This window comes from Notolepis coatsorum (assembly GCF_963971535.1).
Source record: "Notolepis coatsorum genome assembly, chromosome: 13".
NCBI lineage: Eukaryota > Metazoa > Chordata > Actinopteri > Aulopiformes > Paralepididae > Notolepis > Notolepis coatsorum.
In genome coordinates this window covers 31,867,323-31,890,879 of record NC_140177.1, presented here as the reverse complement: position 1 = coordinate 31,890,879, position 23,557 = coordinate 31,867,323, and the positions used below count along the sequence as shown (strand labels likewise).

The 23,557-nt window shown below is 47.3% G+C and overlaps 1 protein-coding gene across 1 annotated transcript; it reads right to left on the bottom strand.

The window, feature by feature from the left end:
- Nucleotides 1-283: 283 nt before the first annotated feature.
- LOC311239314 (poly(A) polymerase alpha-like) lies at nt 284-11,598 on the bottom strand (the record flags this gene model as incomplete). Its single annotated transcript, XM_084327619.1, has 3 exons — nt 284-2,613; nt 9,749-10,659; nt 11,220-11,598. The coding sequence occupies 3 exons, from the start codon at nt 11,596-11,598 to the stop codon at nt 292-294; spliced, it is 3,612 nt and encodes a 1,203-aa protein (XP_084183745.1). The 3' UTR covers nt 284-291.
- Nucleotides 11,599-23,557: the final 11,959 nt, after the last annotated feature.

Genomic DNA, 23,557 nt, shown 5'->3' with positions numbered 1-23,557 from the left:
AACTCACTCAAATACAGTTAGCAGCTGGATAGACTACAGATGGAAATGAGCTTCTGCTAAATCTGGTGCAAACATAGTTTCATGTAACAATAATTAATTGTCAAAAAAAAATTATAATATTTTTTTTTCTTTTTTTGAAAATAGATTCGGGGCTTTTCAGAAAACATTCGGGGATTGAGCCCAAGTAGCCACCCCCTAGCCCCGCCCCTGATGGGGACGTCCGTCCTAGAATGGGCAAGAGACATGGAGAGAGGAGTGGAGGGGGAGGGGGGGGGTCTGGACGTGCTACTTCTACCTGCTGAGGCGAAGCTTGATGGAGTTCTTCACCACAGGGATGGGGTTGGTGGGGAGCAGAGGGACATCAGACAGGTCAGCTGTGGCCAGTCTCTTAATTTGTGCCCCATTATTCAGTTCATCTTGAGAGGACGACATCTCTTCAGTCACCTCCATGCTCTCATCTTCTTCTTGTGGCTCAGTGACTGGATCCTCGTTGAGTTTCTCAGCTGTGGTCTCCTCCAGTGACGCAGCAGGAGGTGGGGGGGCCGGGGAGGACCCCTCGCTGACTCCTGTGGTCTTCGTCTCTGCGGCTGCCTCCTCGTCAGCTTTCAGTTTCTTGACTGGTGCGTCTGGCTGGGGGGATCCTGGCCTCTTGGCGGGTGGCGGACCCATGCTGGGAGGAGGGGTCTGGCTGGGTGGGACCGGGGCAGAGCGCTGGCGGGTAAGGGTGGGCTTGGCTCCTTCAGCTTCTCCTGTGGCCTCTGGATGGACCGTGGAAGGTCCAGAACTAGTCCCAATGGGGCTGGGAACTGGGCCCAGTGTAGAACCCTTAGTCGGGGTGGACGAGCTCACGGCTGTCGGGGAGGGAACAGACATGCTGTTGTCGCTGTCAATGGATAGGTCCAGACTGCCGTCATTCATCTGACGAAGCCCATCTGTCGAATGCTTCCTGCGTTTCAGGTTAGGTAGCAACTGGTGGAGCTGTCTTCTCCTCACATGCCTGGCCGAGATCTTCATCTCCTGCTCAAACATCTTGCTGCTTGTCGCCTGCCTGTAGACAGTGTCTGCGAAGGACTGGATGTCAAAGGTCAGGTCGACGTTCAGGTTCTCCAATCCCTCCATCTTCTTGAAGACGATCCCAATCACCCACTTTGTGCTGTACTCCTCTTTGTCATTGCCCTCTCTGGGTCCAGGGATGGACTGAGGGTTGACGTGGGCCAACGTAATGTACTCATTCTTCTCCAGGTTACCCACCAGGATCCTGATCTTGGACTCCACCAAGCCCACCCACTCGAGGTGCTGCTTCTCTGTCGGCACGCTTGCTAGCAACACAATATAATGCTTGTATTTCTGAAAGAAGTTTGGTGCTTCAAATAGTTTGGACCAGTCTGCTTTATTCAGCAATATTTCATCGGTGATGGAGAGGCCCTGTTTGAACTCATCCACCATGACAGCCCGGGTGGAGGCAGAAACGTTGTAGGTGGAGTTCTGCTGGGGGTATGCTGGGGTGATGATGGGCATCAGGTGGCAACGGTCACTCGGGTTCACCCTGTCCCAGACAGGAAGGTTGAGATTGCAGTCTTCTGGCTGCTTCAGCTGGACAGGATTGGGCCACTCCCACTTTGAGAACACCAGAAAGAACTTGTGAACCAGGGTGGAGGCACTAGCATTAGGGTAGAGCTGGCAGGTCCTGGCCACCAGCATGGCCCATGACACACCGCCCATGAAGCCCAGGATGTTGGAGTAGATGTTGTGGCTCTTAGCCCATAGCTTGATGGTCCTCAGAGTGAGCCTAAAGTTCTCGATATTGGGCACAAGGTGGAGAATCTCATCCGTAACTCTGCAGCCATTCAGACTCCTTATGCAGCGGATGTCCAGGTTCTTCAGCAGCCCGTTGTCTCGGAGATCCAAATTCTCCGGAATGGTTTGCAAAGCTAACCGGGCAAACAGGATGTCAATCTCAATTCCATCAAAGGATAATTTGATGACAGGGACAAACGCTCCTTCCACAGCTCTGAGGTCTTTGACCTCCTCTTGGTCCTTCAGCTTCTCATAGAAGGAGGTGAAGAAGTCCGTTCTCTCCACATGTCGAGGTGCCACACAGAGGGCATCAATATCTGCGCCCTTTGTATGTACTCCTAAGCGATAAGAGCCAAACGTGAAGATCTTGCCACCAACAGTTTCTATCAGTGATATAGGTAGGTTCTTTACTTCACTGACGTCTCTGATCCACTCTTTAACCAGTGTGTTTAGTTTACCCAACACCAGTATTCTGCGATGCAGCTCCAGCTCTTCCTCAAACAGTGTCTCAGTCAGTTTCTTGGTGAGAACCAGGTCAGCCTCCTTGGGTGAAGCCATAGTGATGGGAGAGGTCATCCCATAGTGCTTCAGTGTCTGCTGGGCTGCTGGAGCCTGGTTAGAGATCGCACTGTATTTGGAGGAAGAGCCCTGTGAGGTGTTCATCAGCAGGTGCCAGGCGGGAAAGCAGGTCTTCCACAGCGGACGCTTGGCCGATGTTGCAGCGGTCACGCTGTAGTTCCCGGAACAGCTGTCCATACTTGGGGCCGTGGGGTGGCAGGCCTGCTTCCTGGATGGCTCTGCTATCTGCTCCTTTACCTGCTGCATACGGATCCAGAGGTTCCACAGCTTTCCACAGCAAAACGGTCGGCAAGGCACCTTGGTTGAGAAATGCAGGCTTCAATTAGAAGCCTCATATTAATTTAAACCTTTAAGTGTGCAGGGAATGCAAATACCTTATTAGGTGAATTTACCCTTTTTTACAGGAGAACCATCAGTGATTCAGCTATAATCAATATGTCATCAATGGTATTCAAGTATCTTACTGGGTGAATTTACCCTTTAATTCTCCCTTCTTATAGGAGAATATCAGTACCCATATATCAAATTAAATCAAATCAAATACAAAATACAATATCAAAATAACAAGGTGAACGGGGTCGAAGCCCTTGGAAGTCCTTGTATTCTCGTTCAATCAGTTCAATCCTACCGGACTGTTGGTGTAACAGGAGTTGAGCAACAGGGGTATTCACATCAGGCTGGCAACTTGCTAAGAGGACATATGCTGAGAAACTGGAGACACAAATGGCACAAAATGACACAAGAGGCTTGTGGAGGGGACTGAAGACAATAACTGACTACAAAGTCAGCGCCCCCGAAATGGGGAGCGACGACGCCTCTCTCGCGGACAAACTCAACTCCTTCTACGCTCGGTTCGGTGTAGACAGTGTCGCCGCTAGCCCTCTGGCTAGTGACGCCACTGGCGCACCGGCTGTTGTGGAGGGGGGGGGGCAACCGCGGGGGGGGCGGGGGCGCTCTCTCGTTGTCGGAACACAGTGTGAGAAGAGCATTTATGCAGGTGAACACCAGGAAGGCTGCGGGTCCAGATGGTATAACAGGACGCATACTTAAGTCCTGTGCAAACCAGCTTGCCCCGGTGTTCACCGCCATATATAATCAATCCCTGGCGGAGTCAGTAGTCCCTGCCTGCTTCAAGATGTCTACCATCATCCCTGTACCGAAGAAACCCTCCCCAACATGCCCAAATGACTACAGACCGGTGGCACTCACCTCTGTGGTCATGAAATGTTTCGAGAGGCTGGTCAAGGACCACATTTGTGCCTCTCTCCCCAGTGATATGGACCCTATGCAATTTGCATACAGGACAAACAGGTCCACTGACGACGCGGTCTCCCAGGTACTGCACAGCACTCTCTCCCACCTTGACCGTCAGAAGGGGGGCTATGTGAGACTGTTGTTCATTGACTACAGCTCAGCGTTCAACACCATAGTCCCCACCAGACTGGTGGACAAGCTGATCGAGCTAGGTCTGAGCGCCTGGGTACTGGACTTTCTGAGTGAAAGACCCCAGGCGGTCAGGGTGGGGGGTCAGACCTCCAACACCATCACCCTGAGCATCGGGTCCCCCCAGGGCTGTGTTCTAAGCCCCCTGCTGTACTCACTCTACACACACGATTGTGTGGCCAAGTTCAGCTCCAACTCCATAGTGAAGTTTGCCGACGACACGGTGGTGGTGGGGCTGATCTCGGACAACGACGAGAAGGCCTACCGAGAGGAGGTTGAGGTACTGGAACGTTGGTGCCAGGACAACAGCCTGCTCCTGAACATTGGTAAAACCAAGGAGCTGATCGTGGATTATAGGAGAGGACAGCAGGAGACACACACACCACTGATGATTAACGGGGCTACCGTGGACAGGGTGAGCAGCTTCAAGTACCTGGGGGTCCACATCTCAGAGGATCTGACATGGTCAACACACATAGACACAGTAGTAAAGAAAGCGAAGCAGCGCCTCTACCACCTGAGACAGTTAAGGAAGTTCAGAGTATCGGGGAAGATACTCCAGTCCTTCTACTCAGGAGCTGTAGAGAGCATCTTGACCGGAAACATCACTGCCTGGTATGGGAACAGCACGGCACAGGACAAGAAGGCCCTACAGAGAGTGGTGCGCTCAGCCGAGCGTACCACGGGTATTGCGCTACCTCCCCTGCAGGCTCTATACAACAAGAGGTGCAAATCCAGAGCCTGCAGGATAATGAAAGACCCCCACCACCCCAATAACAGCCTGTTCCAGCTGCTGAGGTCAGGCAGACGCCTGCGAACCCCAGCTACTAGGACGGAGAGGCTTAGGCTAAGCTTCTTCCCCCAGGCCATCAGAGCCTTGAACAATGAACATTGAGAGACACAGAAACTGAACTATCCACACACAAGCACACACAAGCACATACACGACACGCACGCTGAGCACGCTCACACACTAGCAGCCACTTTAACACTCATGCCGCACATACGCACACTTATGGCCAGAGGAAAGGCCACTTTAAATTAGTATAACATCAGGAACAGTGTATTGCACTACTAAAGCTACCTAGCATGTCCTATATGCTCTGTAAATACTATGTACAGATACCGAGATGGCACACCATGTACCTGTTTATTGCACTGTTGTTTTTTACTGGATTCTATTAATATGTTGTACCACTGTATTTTTATCGGATTCTATTACATGTTGTACCACTGTATTGCACATCGTCGCGGGCAAGACCAGCCGCATTTCATTGTATACCTGTATGCCGTGACAATTAAAACTCTTGACTTGACTTGACTAGCCTTGAGCTATATCAGAGGTTCCGGGGTTGGCTCGCCATCTGGTATAGGTCCGGCACACCGCCTCGTCCCGCGTGGGCACGCGTGGTGATGGGTGGTCTGGAACTGCTCCCAGGGTGGAACAGGGTGCTGGTTGAGAATTGCCGGTTTCAGTCTATGTTGTTTAGTTCATTCAGTCTGTTCAGTGCTGCTTCAAGATGGCGAGGAAGAGAGAGAAACTGAGGAACCGCCCGCTTATATAGAGACCCAAAATGTTCCAGAATGTTCGGTTATGACATCATACACTGACATCACGATGACATCATACGGTGGTTCTAGAATGTTCTAGAAAGTTCTATTATGACATCACCACAAACATTACAGAATCTTCTATGTTCCAGAAAGGTCTATTACGACATCACCACAAACGTTCTAGAAGGTTCTATTGTCTAGAATGTTCTATTATGACATCATACTGTGACATCACAAATGTTCTTACATAATAGCATTAACTATTTATGTTCTTATTCAATGGCATTAACTATTTATGTCCCTATGACTAAATAGTTATGAATCTGAACCCTGGGTTACATCCTCCCCTTCTATCCTAATGCACGTCCCTGTGCATATTATCCCAGGACTACAGTCGGAGTCATCTAATGAGTCTGTGATTACTGAGCTTAGACTCTGGAATAGTGACTGGATTATCGTTACTAGTGGGTTTCCTAGTCGGGGATAAGTCTGGGCCCTCATTTATCAATTTTTCTTAGAAAGTATTCTATTTTCATACGTAAGCACAGAATTTAGAATGTGTGCACGCACAAAAAAAACGGGATTTATCAACCGAGCGGAACTCTGAGAAACTTCACGGGACATTGTTCACTGAGGCGCTGCCGAACCAAGAAGACACAACGCGTGTTATGGGATAAATAAAAGGCTGACTTGTAAACGGTGATGTCAGATATCAACGGCTCCCTAAGACCATTGCTGCAATTCTGCCTGGACAGCTCAAAATACTAATAAAGACCGTTCGTTGACCACTGTTTGGCGTTGGTGGTTTGATTGATTGAAAAGTTTATTAACAGATTGCAGAGTGGGTACAGTACAGTACAGCTCAATACATACAATTGTTAAGGGGATGCAGACCAGAGAAAGACTTTCGTCTTGTTTACATCAGGGTCCCCCATTTTCAATTCATCATGTGTGTGTCATTATAACCTTGCTGTAATATGAATGCCTTTATTAGTTGTGTTCGATTGGCTATAATATGATTTTTAGAGGCATCTATTTTGAATGAATGAAAACTTTATTTAACAGATTGCAGAATGGGTACAAAAGTACAATACAGTACGGCTCAATACACACAATTGTTAAGGGGATGCAGACCAGAGAAAGAAGTTTGTCTTGTTTACATCAGGGTCCCACTCCCCCCCATGTTGTTGTCGGTATTAGCCTAATACCGGCGACAACAAAATAGATGCCTCTAAAAATCATATACTATTAGGTAGCCTATATGAATTACATATAATAGCAGCCATAGCCTACATTATGCAACAGTAACTTGCGCATACCAGTGTATGCGACGGACCAGTGTATACCTTATATCATATCATATTCATATTCATATAATAGTTTACTCTATCAGCATACCAGCATGTAATACGTTCTGAGTGTGTATCTACCTCAACTAACTCCTTATTATTTTGCGCATAGATTGCATAAATACAGGAACGTTTTGATTTATATTAAAAGGCTTTGACATTGTAAAACTAAATACGTGGAATTCTGTAAGCATAATACAAGTCATATCACCCACACGATATATGCTCTGTGTCCAGAGCATGTATGCTTTTCATTCATTTAAGACACATTATTGCAAGGGTTTTGTAATACAAATACACCCTGGTTTTTTATTCTTTCTTATACAGTAGGAAGGGGAAGAACACTATATCGTGGGTGTTCATATGACTTGTATTCTGCTTACAGCTTCGAAATTCCACTTGTTTCGTTTAACGTAAAGCCTTTTAAATATAATCAAAACGTTCCAGTGTTTCTGCGGTCTGTGCGCAAAATAATAACGAGTTGAGTTACAGTAAGCGGAGCGCAGTCAGTCAGTACACCCCGTATATTCCGATAACGCTATATAAACCATGCTGCATTCATTCTGAGAGAAAATACCTATTATTCCAAATGCTATTTATAGGGTTTTGACCACTACTGTTGCTATTTTACAATGAACTATAATGAATTACGGTTCATACAGAACATGCCAGTGTTGAAACTAATGCACAGAAGCTTATTTCCTTGTTGTAATAATATATTCTACCAACGGGCGCCAGTTACGCATGGTCCGACCTGTGCTTAAATATACGCACAAAGTCAAGCACAAGTTCAAATTGATAAATCCCACACTTTGCTTAGAAATGATCGTACGCACGGGTTACGCACATATCTGTGCGTACGCCACGTTGATAAATGAGGGCCCATGACTTTTGGAGGTTCTCTATGTCTTGTCGACCTTCTTGGCTGTTCATCTATGACATTCTCCTGTCCGTCTGGTTCGGTTTCCGGTTCATTCATGTTAGTATTGTTCTCCTCTGAACTCATAACCGGTAAGGTCTTTTCAGGTAGGTTGTTCTCTTCCTGATCTATGTCAGGTAAGTAATTTTCCCGATCCGCTGTATCTGGGTCAGGTAAACTGCCTTCAGTAGGTCTCACTGCGGATGGGATAGTCTCGTTCAGTGTCGTCGGGTCATCAGTTGTCCCTGGCACTCCCTCAGGAAGAATGACTGCGTCTGAGGGGTCTTGCTCGACAGTGGACACTGGAAAGGGGTGTGTTTCCACCACTAGACCTCCATGGTCATAGTGATAAGTGAGATCCAGATAGTCATCATCTGGGTCTTCTCCCTCTGATTCATTCGAGCTTTCTTCTCTTGGGCTCTGTCGAGTTCTTGGTCGCTTAGGTTTGTCTTTTACAGTAGGTCCATCTTCCACAGGGGTAGTAGGAAGGAATCCGCAAGGTAGCAGTAGGTCTCAGTGGAGCGTTCGTAGTGGACCATCTCTGGTTTCAGGTCTCACTACATAGACTGGGACATTTCCAGTTTGTTTGACTACAATATAGATATCTGCTTCCCACCGGTCTGCTAGCTTGTGCTTGCCTCTGATGCGGATGTTCCTGACGAGAACCCTGTCACCTTCCTGCAGGGTAGACTCAACAACTCGTTTGTCGAATCTTGCTTTGTTGCGGTCCGCCGTCTTCTTTGCATTTTCTGTAGCTACTCTGTAACTTGCTTCAAGGTGGGATCTCAGACTGCGGACGTACTGCGCGTGTGAGCCTGGCTGGTAGTTGAAAGCTATGTCCACAGGCAATCTTGGCTGTCGCCCGAACACAGCTCACACAGCTCTCTAATTGTGCGGGACTGTAAATCCGCACCTTGGTCGCTGTGGAGCTTCTCCGGGATACCATAGTGGACAATGAAGTAGTCCCATAGGCATTTAGCGACTGTCCGCGCTTTTTGATTTGCGGTAGGGATCGCTATTGCATATTTCGTAAAGTGGTCCGTAATGACCAAGATGTCTTTTGTGTTACTGGAGTCTGGTTCCAAGCTGAGAAAGTCCATGAACAGCAACTCGAGTGGTCGTGTGGCTGTGATGTTCACCAACGGGGCAGCTTTCTCTTGTGGAACTTTACGCCGTACACATCGGACTCAGGTCCTGATCTTTGTCTCTACTACAGCTGACATTTTGGGCCAATAGAATCGCTTTCGGACGAGGTCTAGGGTTCGGTCCATGCCCATGTGGCCCATGTCATCGTGAAGGCTCTTTAAGACCATAGGTCTCAGGTCTTCAGACAGCACAAGTTGATGATGGGTCTGTGCGCCTTCTTGTCTCTTCCGGTACAGGACTCCGTCCAATACTTCTAACTGGTTCCACTCTCTTAGTAGAAGGTAAAGTTCGGGGATTTCCTTTCTGAGTGTCGGTGGAGGTTTCTCCCCTGACTCCACAAGCTGTAGTACTTGACGGATAAAGGTGTCGGCTCTTTGCTTTTCTCTCATTTCGGCTGGAGTTATCAGCGAAACGACGGGTAAGCCACCCAGCTGATCTTCTCCTTGGAAGCTGTCTGGGATTGCACTTGGGTGGAGGGCAAGTGATACCACAATGCAATGCTGGATGGTGTCTCCTTAGAGCCGTTGTCGATCACTTCGCGAACTAAGTGTCTTTCGCAGATGGCTCTAATGATGTCTTCACTCATGTTTGCGTGCTCTGGTTCAGGGAGGTGTCTTTTCGCAAACTGTTGTATTCTTTCCATCTCTTTTCTCGATATTGGGTCATCAGCTGGTCGGCTGTGTGGTCGTCTGGACAGCCCATCAGCATCTTGATTCTGTTTTCCAGCTCTGTATTGCAGCTGGAAATCGAAGGTTGATAGATCGAATAACCATCTGTAGCTTGCGGCATCAAGCTTAGCAGTGGTAAGGACATATGTCAGTGGGTTGCTATCAGTGACAGCGAGAAATGGTCTTCCGTAGAGGTAATCCTGGAACTTCTCAGTTACCGACCATTTTAAGGCAAGGAACTCCAATTTATGGGCAGGATACCTGGTTTCACATCTTGATAATCCGCAGCTTGCATAAGCGATGACACGCTTCTGTCCTTGCTGCTCCTGGTAGAGGGCGCCGCCGAGACCTAGTGTGCTTGCATCTGTGTGCAATATGTAGGACTGTTTGGGGTCGGCGAAACCGAGAACAGGGGCAGTTGTCAGCCTTTCTATGATAGCATCGAAAGCTGTCTGGCAAGCGGGGGTCCATCTGTCATTGAAGGGATCTTTAGGGTCGTAATACTTCTCTGTGATCACTATAGCTTTTCCGTGCTTCTTCGTTGGAGGGTATCCGGCAGTAAGTGCGTTGAGGGGTTTCACTATCTTTGAATAGTCTTTGACGAATCTACAGTAGTAACCGCAGAATCCTAAAAATGCTCTCAGTTCTTTCAGGTTGGTTGGCTTTGGCCAGGTTTTGAGTGCGGTTGTCTTTTCTGGGTCCGTTTCGACTCCTTTCTCAGACACTATGTGGCCTAGATACCTTACGGAGGTCTGGAAGAATTTGCACTTTTCAGGTGATAGTTTTAGCCCATACTCTTTCAGATGGCTCAGGACTCGCATGAGTCTCTCGTGTTCCTCTAGCGTTGAAGAGAAAACGATCAGATCGTCCAGGAAGACGAGGGTTTGCTTCAAGTTCAGTTCTCCCACGCACTGCTCCATAAGCCTCTGGAACGTGCCTGGGGCATTTTTTATTCCTTGAGGCATCCTATTGAACTCAAAGAATCCCAGCGGGCAGACAAATGCTGTCTTGTGCTTGTCCTTTTCTTCCATTTCGATCTGGTAATAACCAAATTTGAGATCTAGCACTGAGAACCATTTGGATCCAGTCAGTGCTGAAAAGGAATCCTCCAGGTTGGGCAGGGCGTATGAGTCCTTTACTGTTTGGAGGTTCATTTTCCTGTAGTCTATGCATAGCCTGACATCGCCGTTCTTCTTCCTGACGACTACAATTGGCGACGAGAAGGGTGATTCAGATTCTCGGATGACTCCAGTGTCGAGGAGCTGTTGAATGTGGTTGCGCACAGCTACTATATCTTGAGGGTGTATAGGTCTCGCCCGTTGTTTGAATGGCGTCTTGTCATTGAGATTTATGTGGTGCTTTATCTTGTTAGTGCATCCGAAGTCGAGATTGTGGTGTGCGAAAACTTCTTGCATGGAGTTCAGCCGTCCACTCTTGGGGTACTGGAGAGTCTCCAAAATCAAACTTGAGCTTTGATTTTTGGTTAGGGTCTGTCGATAGTTCTGCGTCAAGTGTCTTGAGGGACTGGACACTCATGACTGCATGTATCTCGGCTATCACAACCTTCTGGGACAGGGTGATATCGTGGTCGGACTCGTTCTTGAGGATGACTGGTATACAATGTGGCAGTTTTCGTGCTAGCTCTGCCATCTGATACCAGTATTCCACCTGGCAAGGCCGTTGACCTTGGGGACTCTATCATCACCCATCTTCCTGCGTTGGTTTCTCTGCAACTCACTAATCCCTCGAGGACTTTGGTCTGACCTGGAGCGATAGTTTCAGGGTCTTTGCTATGTAGTTTCACTTCGCCCATGCTGGAATCCGCAGACTGTTTATGTCTGGCTCCAAGGGTTTTCAAGACTACCTTGTAGCCGTATGGCAGGGATTGGTAGTTCTGAGATGTGGTATTGGCGCACTGCTTGTACAGGATATCTAGGGCGTTTGTGCCTATCAGCGCTGATGACAGAGAGAAGCGCATATCAGGCACAATCAGCGCTAGGGTGGGCGCTTCGATGTCTACTCCGAACATGCTCTTGGGAAACTTGATTGTAGTTTCGACGTAGCCGAGGTAGGGAATTTCCTGACCGTTGGCTCCTTCCACTTCAAGCAGGTCGTATAAGGAGTGGATGGGTAGATGAGACATGTTCTTTTGATAGAAGGAATTCGGGATTGTTGTCACTTGGGAGCCTGTATCGAGTAAGCAGCTGCACTCTACCTTCTATGGTTACTTGTGCAGTGCATTTAGCTCCAACCAGTCCTTTTGGTAGGGCTGCTGCTTTGGTATGAGAGGCCGAGCACATAGTGGAGGCTTGCCACTTCCGTCTGGGACATCTCTTTCGTATCCCAGTTCCTGCTTGTCCCTCAGCAGCAACTGTCTTTAGTTTAAATCAGTCTTGGAGGCTCTATTTTCAGCGTCCCAGGCATGCTGTTTTTCTTCTAGTAATTTCTTTTTCGAGACCACCAGAGAGGGGTTCGGTTTGCTCTTGCAGTGGGGTTTTATGTGTCCATCTTCTCCACATCTGAAGCAATACCAGGGTCTTGGTCTATTGCTTGTGTAGTTCTTTGGGTTTGGAGTCTCTGACTTTTGGGACTTGGGAGTACCTCTGTCAGTCGTCGGCTTCGGTTTAACTGATGCCGGGGCTTCTTGCTTGGGAGCTGGCCTCGCTTGTCTGTTCTTGTTGTCCATCATTCTTGTGAGCTGTGTCTGTAGGTCTGCAACTAGAGCCTTTAAACTTTGGACTTCGGAGCTGGTGTCCGGAATCTGCTGTGAAGCGTATTCCTCTTCGCATTGGTTCCAGATGCCTTGGTAGTTACTCGATACCCTTGGTTTTGAAACGTTGAGGTACTGTCTCATGCGGCATTCTTAGGAAGAGCGCTTGTCTTCTGCGGTGCGGAGTAACAGGAGGAACTCTGCAAAGGTAGGTGGGTTTCTCTTTCTCTGCTCTAGCTGCAGCTCGGTTATCATGGTGTTGTCCCAGCAGCCTCTGATGAATTGTCTTAGAAGTTGCTGATCAAGGTCGGTGGCAGCTACGCCTCCTCTCCTGTAGGTGGTATTCAGCATCACCTGTAGTCGTGGAAAGTAAGCTGAAGGTTTCTCTCCACTGTTTTGCATTGTATGGAGGTACTTTGCAAAAAGGTCATCTCCATCTTTGACGGTTCCGAAGGCAGAGTCGAGGTTCTCCAGGTACATTCCTGGAGGACATTCAGGTGTCAGGTGTCTTATGATGTCAATGGCGGGTGCCATGAGGCTATCTAGGAGTGTCCGGGACTTGTGTAGATCAGACAATTTTGTGTCTTTGAGAAGAAGCCCCACATTGGAACGCCATGTCTCGTAGTCTACTTCTCTGTCAGGCCGAGGGCTTCTCCCAGAGAAGAGTCTGAGTCTCAGTGATGCTTGGCTGTGCATGGCTGAGTCTTCGCTTCGCACTATGTGCTCCAAAATCATCTTTTGCACCCCAGGTGGGTTGACATCAGAGAGTGTCAGAGCAGGTTGTGCATTCTCTTGAGAGCGCACTGGTGCATGAGACCGGCTGTGCTCTAGTCTGGCTTGCTGCTCTGGGCTTGTTCTGGGTGAGGGGCTAGCTTGTGTTGCAGCCCCCGGAACCTGTTGGTTTTCCATTCCGAATAATTCCCCACCTGTTTCTTCGTCAGTTTGGGGGTCAGGATCGTTCAGGGTGAGGGCGTCGCCGATGGTGGAGAGTTCTCTCTTGAGGACTTCCGCGAGGTCTTCGCCACTCTGTTTCGCTATCTCCTTTAGGTCTGAGAGATAAGTCTGTGTAGCCGTGTTGCTGACTACAGGTACATAAATGCTGGCTAAGTCTCTAATGATGTAACTAGCGTTGGTCTTGTCTAGTCGGAGATTGGAAAGTGCTTCCGTGGCTTCGCCACTGTCGTATTCGATAATAACACGTGGTTCTGGCTCTAAGTCGGAAGGGGCTACGAGGAGCTTTCTCCGAATGGAGCCGTGTTTCATCAGAAAATCATTCAGTTCATCGTCAGTGGTAATATCGGTTATACCGCTGACTATGACTGAATTAGGGATTTTCATGCTGCTAGTTTGAACTACGTCCATCGCTACACGCTATTTAAGTTTCGGACTTAAAAACTGGTCGAGTTAACTGTGATATACTCCTCCTGGCTGGCTCGCCAAATTTATGTAGCACTTGTGTCACCTACTTGTAACAGCTGTTCGCCACGGGCACAGTACTAGAGGAACACGAGGAGAGACTCATGCGAGTCCTGAGCCATCTGAAAGAGTATGGGCTAAAACTATCACCCGAAAAGTGCAAATTCTTCCAGACCTCCGTAAGGTATCTAGGCCACATAGTGTCTGAGAAAGGAGTCGAAATGGACCCAGAAAAGACAACCGCACTCAAAACCTGGCCAAAGCCAACCAAACTGAAAGAACTGAGAGCATTTCTAGGATTCTGCGCTGTTCTCTGGCTGTTGAAACAGTGGGACAAACTGGAGGTCCGTGATGGTGTCCTGTACCGCGTGACAAGGGACCAAGTGTCCAAGCAGAGGAGAACTCAGTATGTGCTGCCGCTGAGTCTGAAGGACAAGGCATTGTCTGGCATCCATGATCTGGCGGGTCATCAGGGCCAGGATCGCACTCTTTCTCTTGCCAGGCAACGTTTTTATTGGCCAGATATGGAGAGGGATGTCAGGGCATATGTCAGGTGTTGTCAAAGATGTGTGTATGGGAAGTCCCCGGAGCCTGCTGCTCGTGCGCCCCTTTAAAGTATCAAGAGCTCCGCGCCGATGCAGTTAGTGTGTATGGATTTCTGGTCCGCTGAGGACAGCAATCAGTGGTCAGTGGACGTGTTAGTGGTGACTGACCATTTCACCAAGTTGGCGCACGCATTCCCATGCGCTAATCAGACGGCGAAGCAAGTTGCCAGAAAGCTCTGGGACAACGTGTTTGGTGTTTACGGGTTCCCTGAGAGAATACACGCAGATCAAGGTGCCAATTTTGAGAGCAACTTGATTGCTGAGCTCCTCAGGTTGGCGGGAGTGGCCAAATCCCACACAACGGCCTATCATCCCATGGGTAATGGTGGGACAGATCGCTTTAACCGCACTCTGGGGAACATGCTCCGCTCTCTCCCGCTTCGGAGGAAGCACCAGTGGCCGCAGCAGGTCCAGACACTCACGTTTGCTTATAATGCCACTGTTCATGAGACCACGGGTTACGCGCCTTTCTTTTTAATGTTTGGCCGCGTCCCTAGACTACCAGTGGATGTCATGTTCAGGCAGGTCTTGAATGACCCTGGAGTTGTTGATTACGATTCCTATGCTGGCTCCCTGCTTTCGTGTCTGAAGAGTGCCATGGAGATTGCTCAGAAGCACTCCACCGTTGAGCAACAGCACCAGACCCGACAGTACAACAAGCGTGTCAAGGGTACTTACCTGTCTGTGGGGGATCGTGTTCTGGTAGCAAATCAGGGAGAGCGGGGAAAGAGGAAGTTGGCTGACAAATGGGAGGATGGAGTGTATACGGTTGTTGGTGTCAACCCCAGTATCCATGTCTATAAGATTCAGGATGTAGGGGGGCGCACAAGGGTAGTGCACAGGAACCGATTGCTGGAGGTCAACTTCTTGCCTTTTCCTGAGCTAGAGCAGGGTGAGGACGCCAGTGAAATTGGTCAGGCGTTTGATGACGGAGAGTCCGATGAGGGGGACTGTGATAGTAGTGACGGTATGGATTCTGTATCTGGAGTTTGGTCTGAGGGCGGTGTTGCACATGACCTGACCGACTCTGTGGAGGTAGAGGGGCCTGTGGTCTCATCACTTACAGACTCTTTTGACTCTGTGTTGGCTGTGACAGATGGGTTAGGTCAGTTTAGCCCAGTAGCCAGTCCTGCAGGGGCCACTGCTCAATGTACACCTGACACACAGGCACAGCACACAGAGGCTTCTCACTCACCTGACATAGTTGTCATAGCTCACACTGATTCAGATGCAGAGGCTTCTCACTCACCTGACATAGTTGTCGTAGCTCACACTGATTCAGATGCAGAGGCTTCTCACTCACCTGACATAGTTGTCATAGCTCACACTGATTCAGATGCAGAGGCTTCTCACTCACCTGATATGGTTCTCACAGCTCACACTGATTCAGATGCAGAGGCTTCACACTCACCTGACATGGGTGTTGCGGTTCCCACTGATTTACACCCTCACGTAGGGAGTGATGGTCAGGTTAGGACACGTACAGGGAGAGTAGTGAGATCAGTGAACAGGTTGATATAATCTATGGTTCAGATGCCATTTCTGAGGGGGTTGAGGAGTTGAGTTGTGGTGGAGGTTAGGGTTCACCAAAGCAATTTTTTTTTCTTTTGTATTGCTGGGTTGAGTAGGTGTCTATCAGACAGCTTTGAGGGCCATGAGTTGTGTGGCGTATCTGGCGTCATATTAATCTAGGGGAATTTTGAGACTTGATCAATCTTTTTTATTCTCTGAACCTCTTATGGGGGGTGACTTTTGAGTCGACTGGGGGACTAGGTCCTTTTTCTCTGGTGCCAGGTCTGGGTTAGTGGTAGACTGTCTATTTTTATTTTTTTCTCTTTTTATTTCTTTCTTGCTCTGCTGACACGGGATGTTGGTGAAATTTCAGGAGGGGTGAATGTAACAAGTGTCAAATGAACATTGTTTATTATTATTAAGGATTGAAATGTCACCAAATCCTGTTTACAAATGTTTAATGTTTACCATTGTTTATTATTTCTTTATACCAAAGACACTTTTATTTGAACGTCACTTGAGAAAGTTCACGTTTAAGAGTTTTGCCTTCCGGGTCAATTATTAGCGCGGGTTAGAAGCAACCTTTTCCGGTTTGGGGTTCAGTTTGCAACAACCATCCAACGTGGGAGGTACGTCTTGACTATTGTAGCGCGCAGCACTTTATGTATTACTCTGTTGTATATATATTTTGTATAAGAATTTAATGTTAACAAATGATAATAACTCGATAGTGTTGTAATGAATGGTGTGGTTAGGTTATATGCACAATTGGAGGTTTTAGCCGGTGTATTTCACCGTGGTAATATAGTCAATTTATTGTTCTTTGTCAACAGACTTGACTGAGAATATATTGTGACGCTGTTCCTTGTGGTATTTCAACCACCCTTTTGATACAGGTATGTGTGCCTTAAGATGTTGATTTATTGTGTAATTTGGTCAGTTTGCAACAACCATCCAACGTGGGAGACTTGACTGAGAATATATTGTGACGCTGTTCCTTGTGGTATTTCAACCACCCTTTTGATACAGGTGGCTCCATTGAAGACCACCGAATAAATGACTGAACTGTTGTCCATTGTGTGCTGACTCGTCACTTCACATCACGCCCAGAACACAACGCAGGAACCACGTGTGTTAGGCAGGCCTACACACAGAACGTCCGTTACATCAGCAGTACTTGTAGTCTCCCGACGGCCTGAATATTTTCCACAACAAAGTTCGTGTTTCCGCGTCTCTGATTGGCCAGGTCATGTGACATGTACGCCCAATCGTGGGACCGCAAGTTTTTGGATGGTTAAGCATAGGCGCTCTTTCGAAGTTGGTTAAGGTTAGAGTTTGTCTTAGAGCATGGCGATAGAACGCCTGCCCTGATTCCAAACTCTAACCTTAACCAACTGCGAAAGAGTCGCCTAAGCTTAACCAGTGATAAACTAGGCGTTAGGTAGTTTGCAGGCTGTTCAACCCGGAAATAGGCGCAGAACTTGCCGTCCCACGATTGGCGCACATGTCACATGACCTGGCCAATCAAAACTCGAACGCGGAAACACAAATTTGTTGCGTTTCGCGTAGACGCCTCCCGACGAGCTGACTGCCAACCACTCTCAGGTGCGTGAGCTGAATGTTCGTTGGGAAGCATGCAGTTCCTCCCCAGCCCTCACAATAACCTGACTATGGTATGCAGGTTCATGTCCTGGATCAGTAGCCAAGGAAACACTCACACAGGACTCCTTAAATACTTGGTATAAACCCACCCCTACCTTAACCTCGTTGGACCTCACGTCCCAGTTTAACCCCCCATTGGATTCTATGCATGACACCCATATGAGATACCACGTTTTTAGTGAGTCCCTTACTTACACAGGGTAAAAGGTGGGTTTTAACAGCTGCCTTCCTGTGTTTATCTCATAGTTCCTCTACTACTCTTCTGCCCCCTTAGCGACAATGTTGTGTTTTTTGCCTATATTTCTTTGTGTTTCTGTGTACAATGATGGCTGTGTTGATTATTATGTCATGAAATTGGGTCAGTTTGCTCATTGTCTATATATATCCAATATGTAAAACGATCATAATTAGAATACCTATAAAAAAGAAGTTATAGAGCTTAGCTTGCCAATTAACCTAGTGGGTTTTTTCTTCCCATTGACTCCCATGTTAAAACGCAGATTTTTAATCTGCACTCACGCAATGATTGGAAGGACTCCCTTCTCCTCCTTCCTCCTCGTGTCACAGCGGCTGAGCTGTGCCGAGGTGCCGCACCCCTAGCGCGGCTCCGCTCTCACTAATATGCGGACGAGGGCTGGTTCTTCAGCAGACAGCGGTGTGCTCTTCAGTATGTACCGGGAGAAACGTTTTATGTAAGCCCGCGGGTATAATAAGCAATAAGCAGTGCTTACTAACGTTATTAGTTACGCTATTTCTGACCGAATTAGTAATTAATTTGTAAATATAAAGACAGATTATTTTTCACACGGACTTGGTGCATGTTTTCCACGCTGAAATATGGGGTTGAAAACGTGTATAAAATATGAACTAAATGCAGATTTCTGCGTTTTTTTTGTCATAAAAAGGGATTTACTATCAAACAAACGGGAAGATAAGTGGTTAAAATTCGGAAATAGTTGTAATCTTTTACAGATATATTGAGGTTATGCTCCTAGTGCTCTTCCCGAAAAGATTTTTTTTTTAAATATTAAAAATTTAGAATTATATGGCCTTGAACTTGATGCAAACATTTCCTGCTTAGCATTATAACTCTGCTAACTCGTTAAGGGGGCATACATTAACGAGAGTCTAAAAACTCCCCACAACAGGCCTTTTCAAACAGAGGGATGTTGTACTATTTTGTGTTGGCTAATCTCTTGATTCCTTTATCCTATTCATGGCCTATAACAACAACTGCCTCAAACAGTCCTCTGGCCTGAGAGAGTAGTCACCCTGGAGCTGCTAAAGCCACATGGAATGTCAGCTGAGAGCTGGCACCTTGGAGGGGGTGGGTGGGGAACACTGTACAACTGTACAAGCAAAACTGTACATTGGAATATTGACAAAACCATACTTGGTAATTTACTGTACATTGGAGGGGGTTGGGTTAGGACATTTACAGGGAGGGGCCAGTTTCGAATTGCAGTCTCCCGTAGGTGTTCTTTGAGAGTGGTTTTGAAAGTGGGTAGTGATTCACATTCCTTTACAGCTTTGGGTGTTCCACATTGCGAAACGTGTTTAGTCCCTTGTTTGAGCCGAATCTGGGTTTAACATGATTTGTGGAGCTCCCTCTGGTGTTGTGATCGTGGTATTCACTGACCTTTGGGAAGTATTTTGACATGTACTTGGCTGAGTCCAGATGTCCCGAATCACGCAATAGAACCGGCAGACCACTTCTTCGTTCTCCGCAAGGACCGGACGGCAGAAGAGTCACTAAAGAAGAAAGGAGGCGGCATTGCCTTCATGATAAACAAGGAGTGGTGCGATTTAGGCAACGCAAAGGAACTGTCTAACCACTGCTCCCCAGACCTGGAGTTTATCACGATAAAATGCCGACCCTTCTTCCTCCCAAGAGAGTTAACGTCCATCATCCTCATCGGAGTGTACATTCTACCACACGCGAACACTGGGCACGCGAGCACTTTCAAAACTTCACAACGAGGTAAACAAACAACAGATAGCTAGCGTTGACGCTGCCATTGTGGTTCTGGGTGATTTCAACAGCGCGCGTCTTAAAAAGGTGTTGCCGAATTTCTATCAGCATGTGACCTGTCCCACCAGAGGCGAGAACATATTAGACCATGTATACTCGCAATTTAAGAATGGGTATAAGTCACAGGCTCTTAGTCCATTCGGTAAGTCCGATCACGCCGCCATATTCCTTTTGCCAAAGTATAAACAAAGTCTCAAGCGAACGCCGGTGGTCTCGCGAGAGGTTAAGCGTTGGGCCGTGACGTCAGAGGAGTCACTCCAAGCTGCACTTGAATGCACAGACTGGAGTGTATTCCGTGATAACACAGCCAATATTAACGAATACACTGAAACGGTGCTTGACTATGTCTGTACTCTGGTAGAAGAAACAATCCCCTCCACCACAATTAAAATCTACCCAAATCAAAAGCCCTGGGTAGACAAATCCGTCCGTGAGGCTCTGAAAGTGCGCACATCAGCATACAACACCGGGCTGGAGACAGGCAACATGGAAGAACACAAGATGGCAAGATACAACGTCAGGAGAGCAGTAATAGAGGCAAAACGGCGTTACAGGGATAAAGAACAGGCCGACTCTAGAGGCATGTGGCAGGGCCTCAGAACAATGACAGATTACAAAGGCACCTCCCTCAAACTGAACAGTGACATCTCCTTAGCAAATGATCTCAATTCCTTCTATGCGAGGTTTGAGGCTGTGAATAAAAACACCAGCCTACAAACCATGGCAATGGGGGGGGGGGGTCTGCTGATGGAGACTCAGTGTTCAGGGTAACAGAGCATGAGGTGAGACGGATCTTTAAAAAAGTGAATATCAGGAAGGCAGCAGGACCGGATGGCATCCCCGGCCGCGTCCTAAAAGTCTGTGCTGACCAACTGGCCCCGGTATTCACTGACATCTTCAACCTGTCAATTTGCATATCGCCCCAACAGGTCCACGGAGGACGCCATAGCCCATGTGCTGCACACAGCAGCATCACACCTGGACAAGAGGCAGGGGAACTATGTGAGAATGCTGTTCATCGACTACAGCTCAGCATTCAATACCATAGTCCCCTCCAAACTCATAGCCAAGCTCAGGGACCTGGGCTTGAACTATGACCTCTGCCAGTGGGTCTTGGACTTCCTGACGGGCAGACCCCAGGTGGTAAGAGCAGGCAACTGCACCTCCTCATCCATCACGCTCAACATAGGGGCCCCCCAGGGCTGTGTTGTGAGCCCCCTCCTCTACTCCCTGTACACACATGACTGCGTAGCACAGTGGAACAACAACACCATCATCAAATTTGCTGATGACACAGTAGTGGTGGGCCTAATCTCTGCCAACGACGAAAGGGCCTACCTGGAAGAGGTAGAGAACCTGTCACAGTGGTGTCAGGAATACTGCCTCTCCCTGAACGTCAGCAAAACAAAAGAGATGATTGTGGACTTCAGGAGGTCGGGGGTCAAGGACTACAGCCCCCTCAGCATCGACGGGGCACCGGTTGAGAGAGTGAACAGTTTCAAATACCTCTGAGCCCACATATCCGAGGATTTGACATGGACCACACACATTGACAGTGTTGTGAAGAAGGCACGACAACGCCTCTACTTCCTCAGGCGCCTAAGGAAGTTCCAAGTCAGTCAGAAGATCCTTAGGAACTTCTACTCATGTACAATAGAGAGCATCCTGACTGGCAACATCACCTCCTGGTTTGGGAATAGCACTGCACAAGACCGTAGCAGACTACAAAGAGTGACACGTTCAGCCGAACGCACAATTGGAGGGGGGCTTCCCACCCTCCAGAACATTTACAACAAGCGGTGCAAGGGGAAGGCTAAGAGAATTATTAAGGACTCGAGCCACCCGAACAACTGCCTCTTTGAACTGCTGCGGTCAGGCAAGCGATACCGGAGTCTTAAGGCGAGCACAGAAAGACTCAGAAGAAGCTTCTATCCCCAGGCCATCAGGCTGCTAAACGAACAATAAACACTATGCAACAACCATCAAATGCACACAGCACACACACCCACACGCACACACTCACTTAAACAAACAACACACTGCAGCACCCACTCTCCACACTTTAGATCACACAAACACACTTTATATTTATTGATAAAGGATTTGCACTACAACTCGTACACCTACTGTAAATTGTACCTAAATTGCACCTCATCCTATTTCTGCCTTGCACTATATAGTATTGTATATTAGTACACTACACAGTATTGTATATTATATGGTAACTCAGTTACGTCTATTCTGCATCGAACATTGTACATATGTCTATACTGAACACTGTAACCTCATTTTTTTTTTACTTCTAATTTACATGCTATACTATGTTATTTTATTTCATACTTATCTTGTCTTGCACAGTCTCTGGAGCGTAACAGTAAGAAGCATTTTGTATAAAAGTATTCTGTACTTCTGTATGACAACTATTAAAGAAACTTGAAACTTGAAACTTGTGTAGTGTATCTTGTAGACCAGGCCCATTGCAAGTTGCTGTACTCTGTCGTCTCTAAGCCATCCTAGGTTGTCAAAGTGGGCAGGGGCTGTCGGAATGTAGAGTTAACATGTAGACCACTTATTTTATCAAACAAAAATAAAACACTTACAGCACCTTTAAATTAATTTACATTTGTATCACTCAGTGGTATGTATACTACATAATGTAGGCAATCATTTATGCAAACAATTTAAACACACAAACTGGTCTGCTCTATCTTTAGGCTACATTAAGTTCGATAGAAAAACAGCACAAAATAAGTAGGAAGAGGAAGTCCATTTGAGCGCTGTTTGGTTTCACAGCAGCCAGAGCGCGGAGCTCATTCATCCACTGGTGACGCGCGATGCTGGAGTCTGGAGAGACCCATCTTCACAGAGGGCGCGTTTGTAAAGCGACAACATTGGTGTTTACTTTATACTGTTTATAATTAAGTTTATGTCGCGCACGGGTTTAAAGTAGAGGAACGGTTCCCCCTTTTTTTTGTCATTCGCCCGCTATTTATCATCGTTGTCCGACAGCATGGAATACTGGAGACAGTGCTCGTTGTGGCTGATCAGCTGCAATGTACTCCCGTCGAACCACCGCGTCACGGGGGCCACGGCACAGGTGTTCGACTTGGCCCAGACCCTGCGAGATGCTTCCAGCTGCAGCTCCGGAGACCAGCGCTTACAAGCCCCGCACATACAAGCACCGCACATAGCAACCCCTCGCTTCCATTGGCTGATTTTGGTGACGTGATTTGGGTCCCACCCAATGGCTGAAGTTCTGCAGACGCCTCTCTGATTGGTTGGGCTCCATTTCTGCAGCCCCCTCTTTGATTGGTTGAGCGAAGCCCCTCTCTGATTGGTTTAGCTCGCCATGCGGTAAAATGCGGATGTTAATGTTATCATCTCAAGAAGATACAAATAAATATACTACCAGATTCGCGTTTATAACGTTATTTCGCGTGACTTCGCGGTTTATTCATAACGTTATGCACATTTCACAACACAGCCAGCTGTCAGAAACTGTACATTGTAACGTTATATGTTTATTCACGTAACGTTATTTCACGTGACGCGTTCAACTTGTTTACACTCCCCACTTACTGAAACTGTACCATGACGCACTCCCCACTTAACCCAGTTAATGCCTTAACTACACAGTTAACAATATAACATTTAGATTAATTAACCCAGTTAATGCCTTAACTAGACAGTTAACAATATAACATTTAGATTAACACAGTTAATGCCTAACTAGACAGTTAACAATATAACATTTAGATAGAGAGGCTGGTGGTCAAGTCAAGAGTTTTATTTGTCACAAGTTGTTTATTTGCATACACGTTTATGGGACAGTTTTCTACACCTGACTGAACGGTCTGGGGACAAATGATTAAGGTGGGGTTACAATGATATCAAGGATGAATATGAAAAAGGGGATCTGATCTGATGGTACTTGTACTTTATAATGTGTTATATATGTATGTACATGGATTTTATGTCCGGATGGTATATCTATGGAATGGTCACTGTCTCTATCACACTCTCATATGTGCATGTTTAGCCGCATACAAGTATCTAGGATACACATATTCGTATGTGTACATAATAGGTTTACACACACTCATATGCACAAGGCTAAGTTATACATGTCAGGGGCACACATACATGCACATACTCACTTATAGGA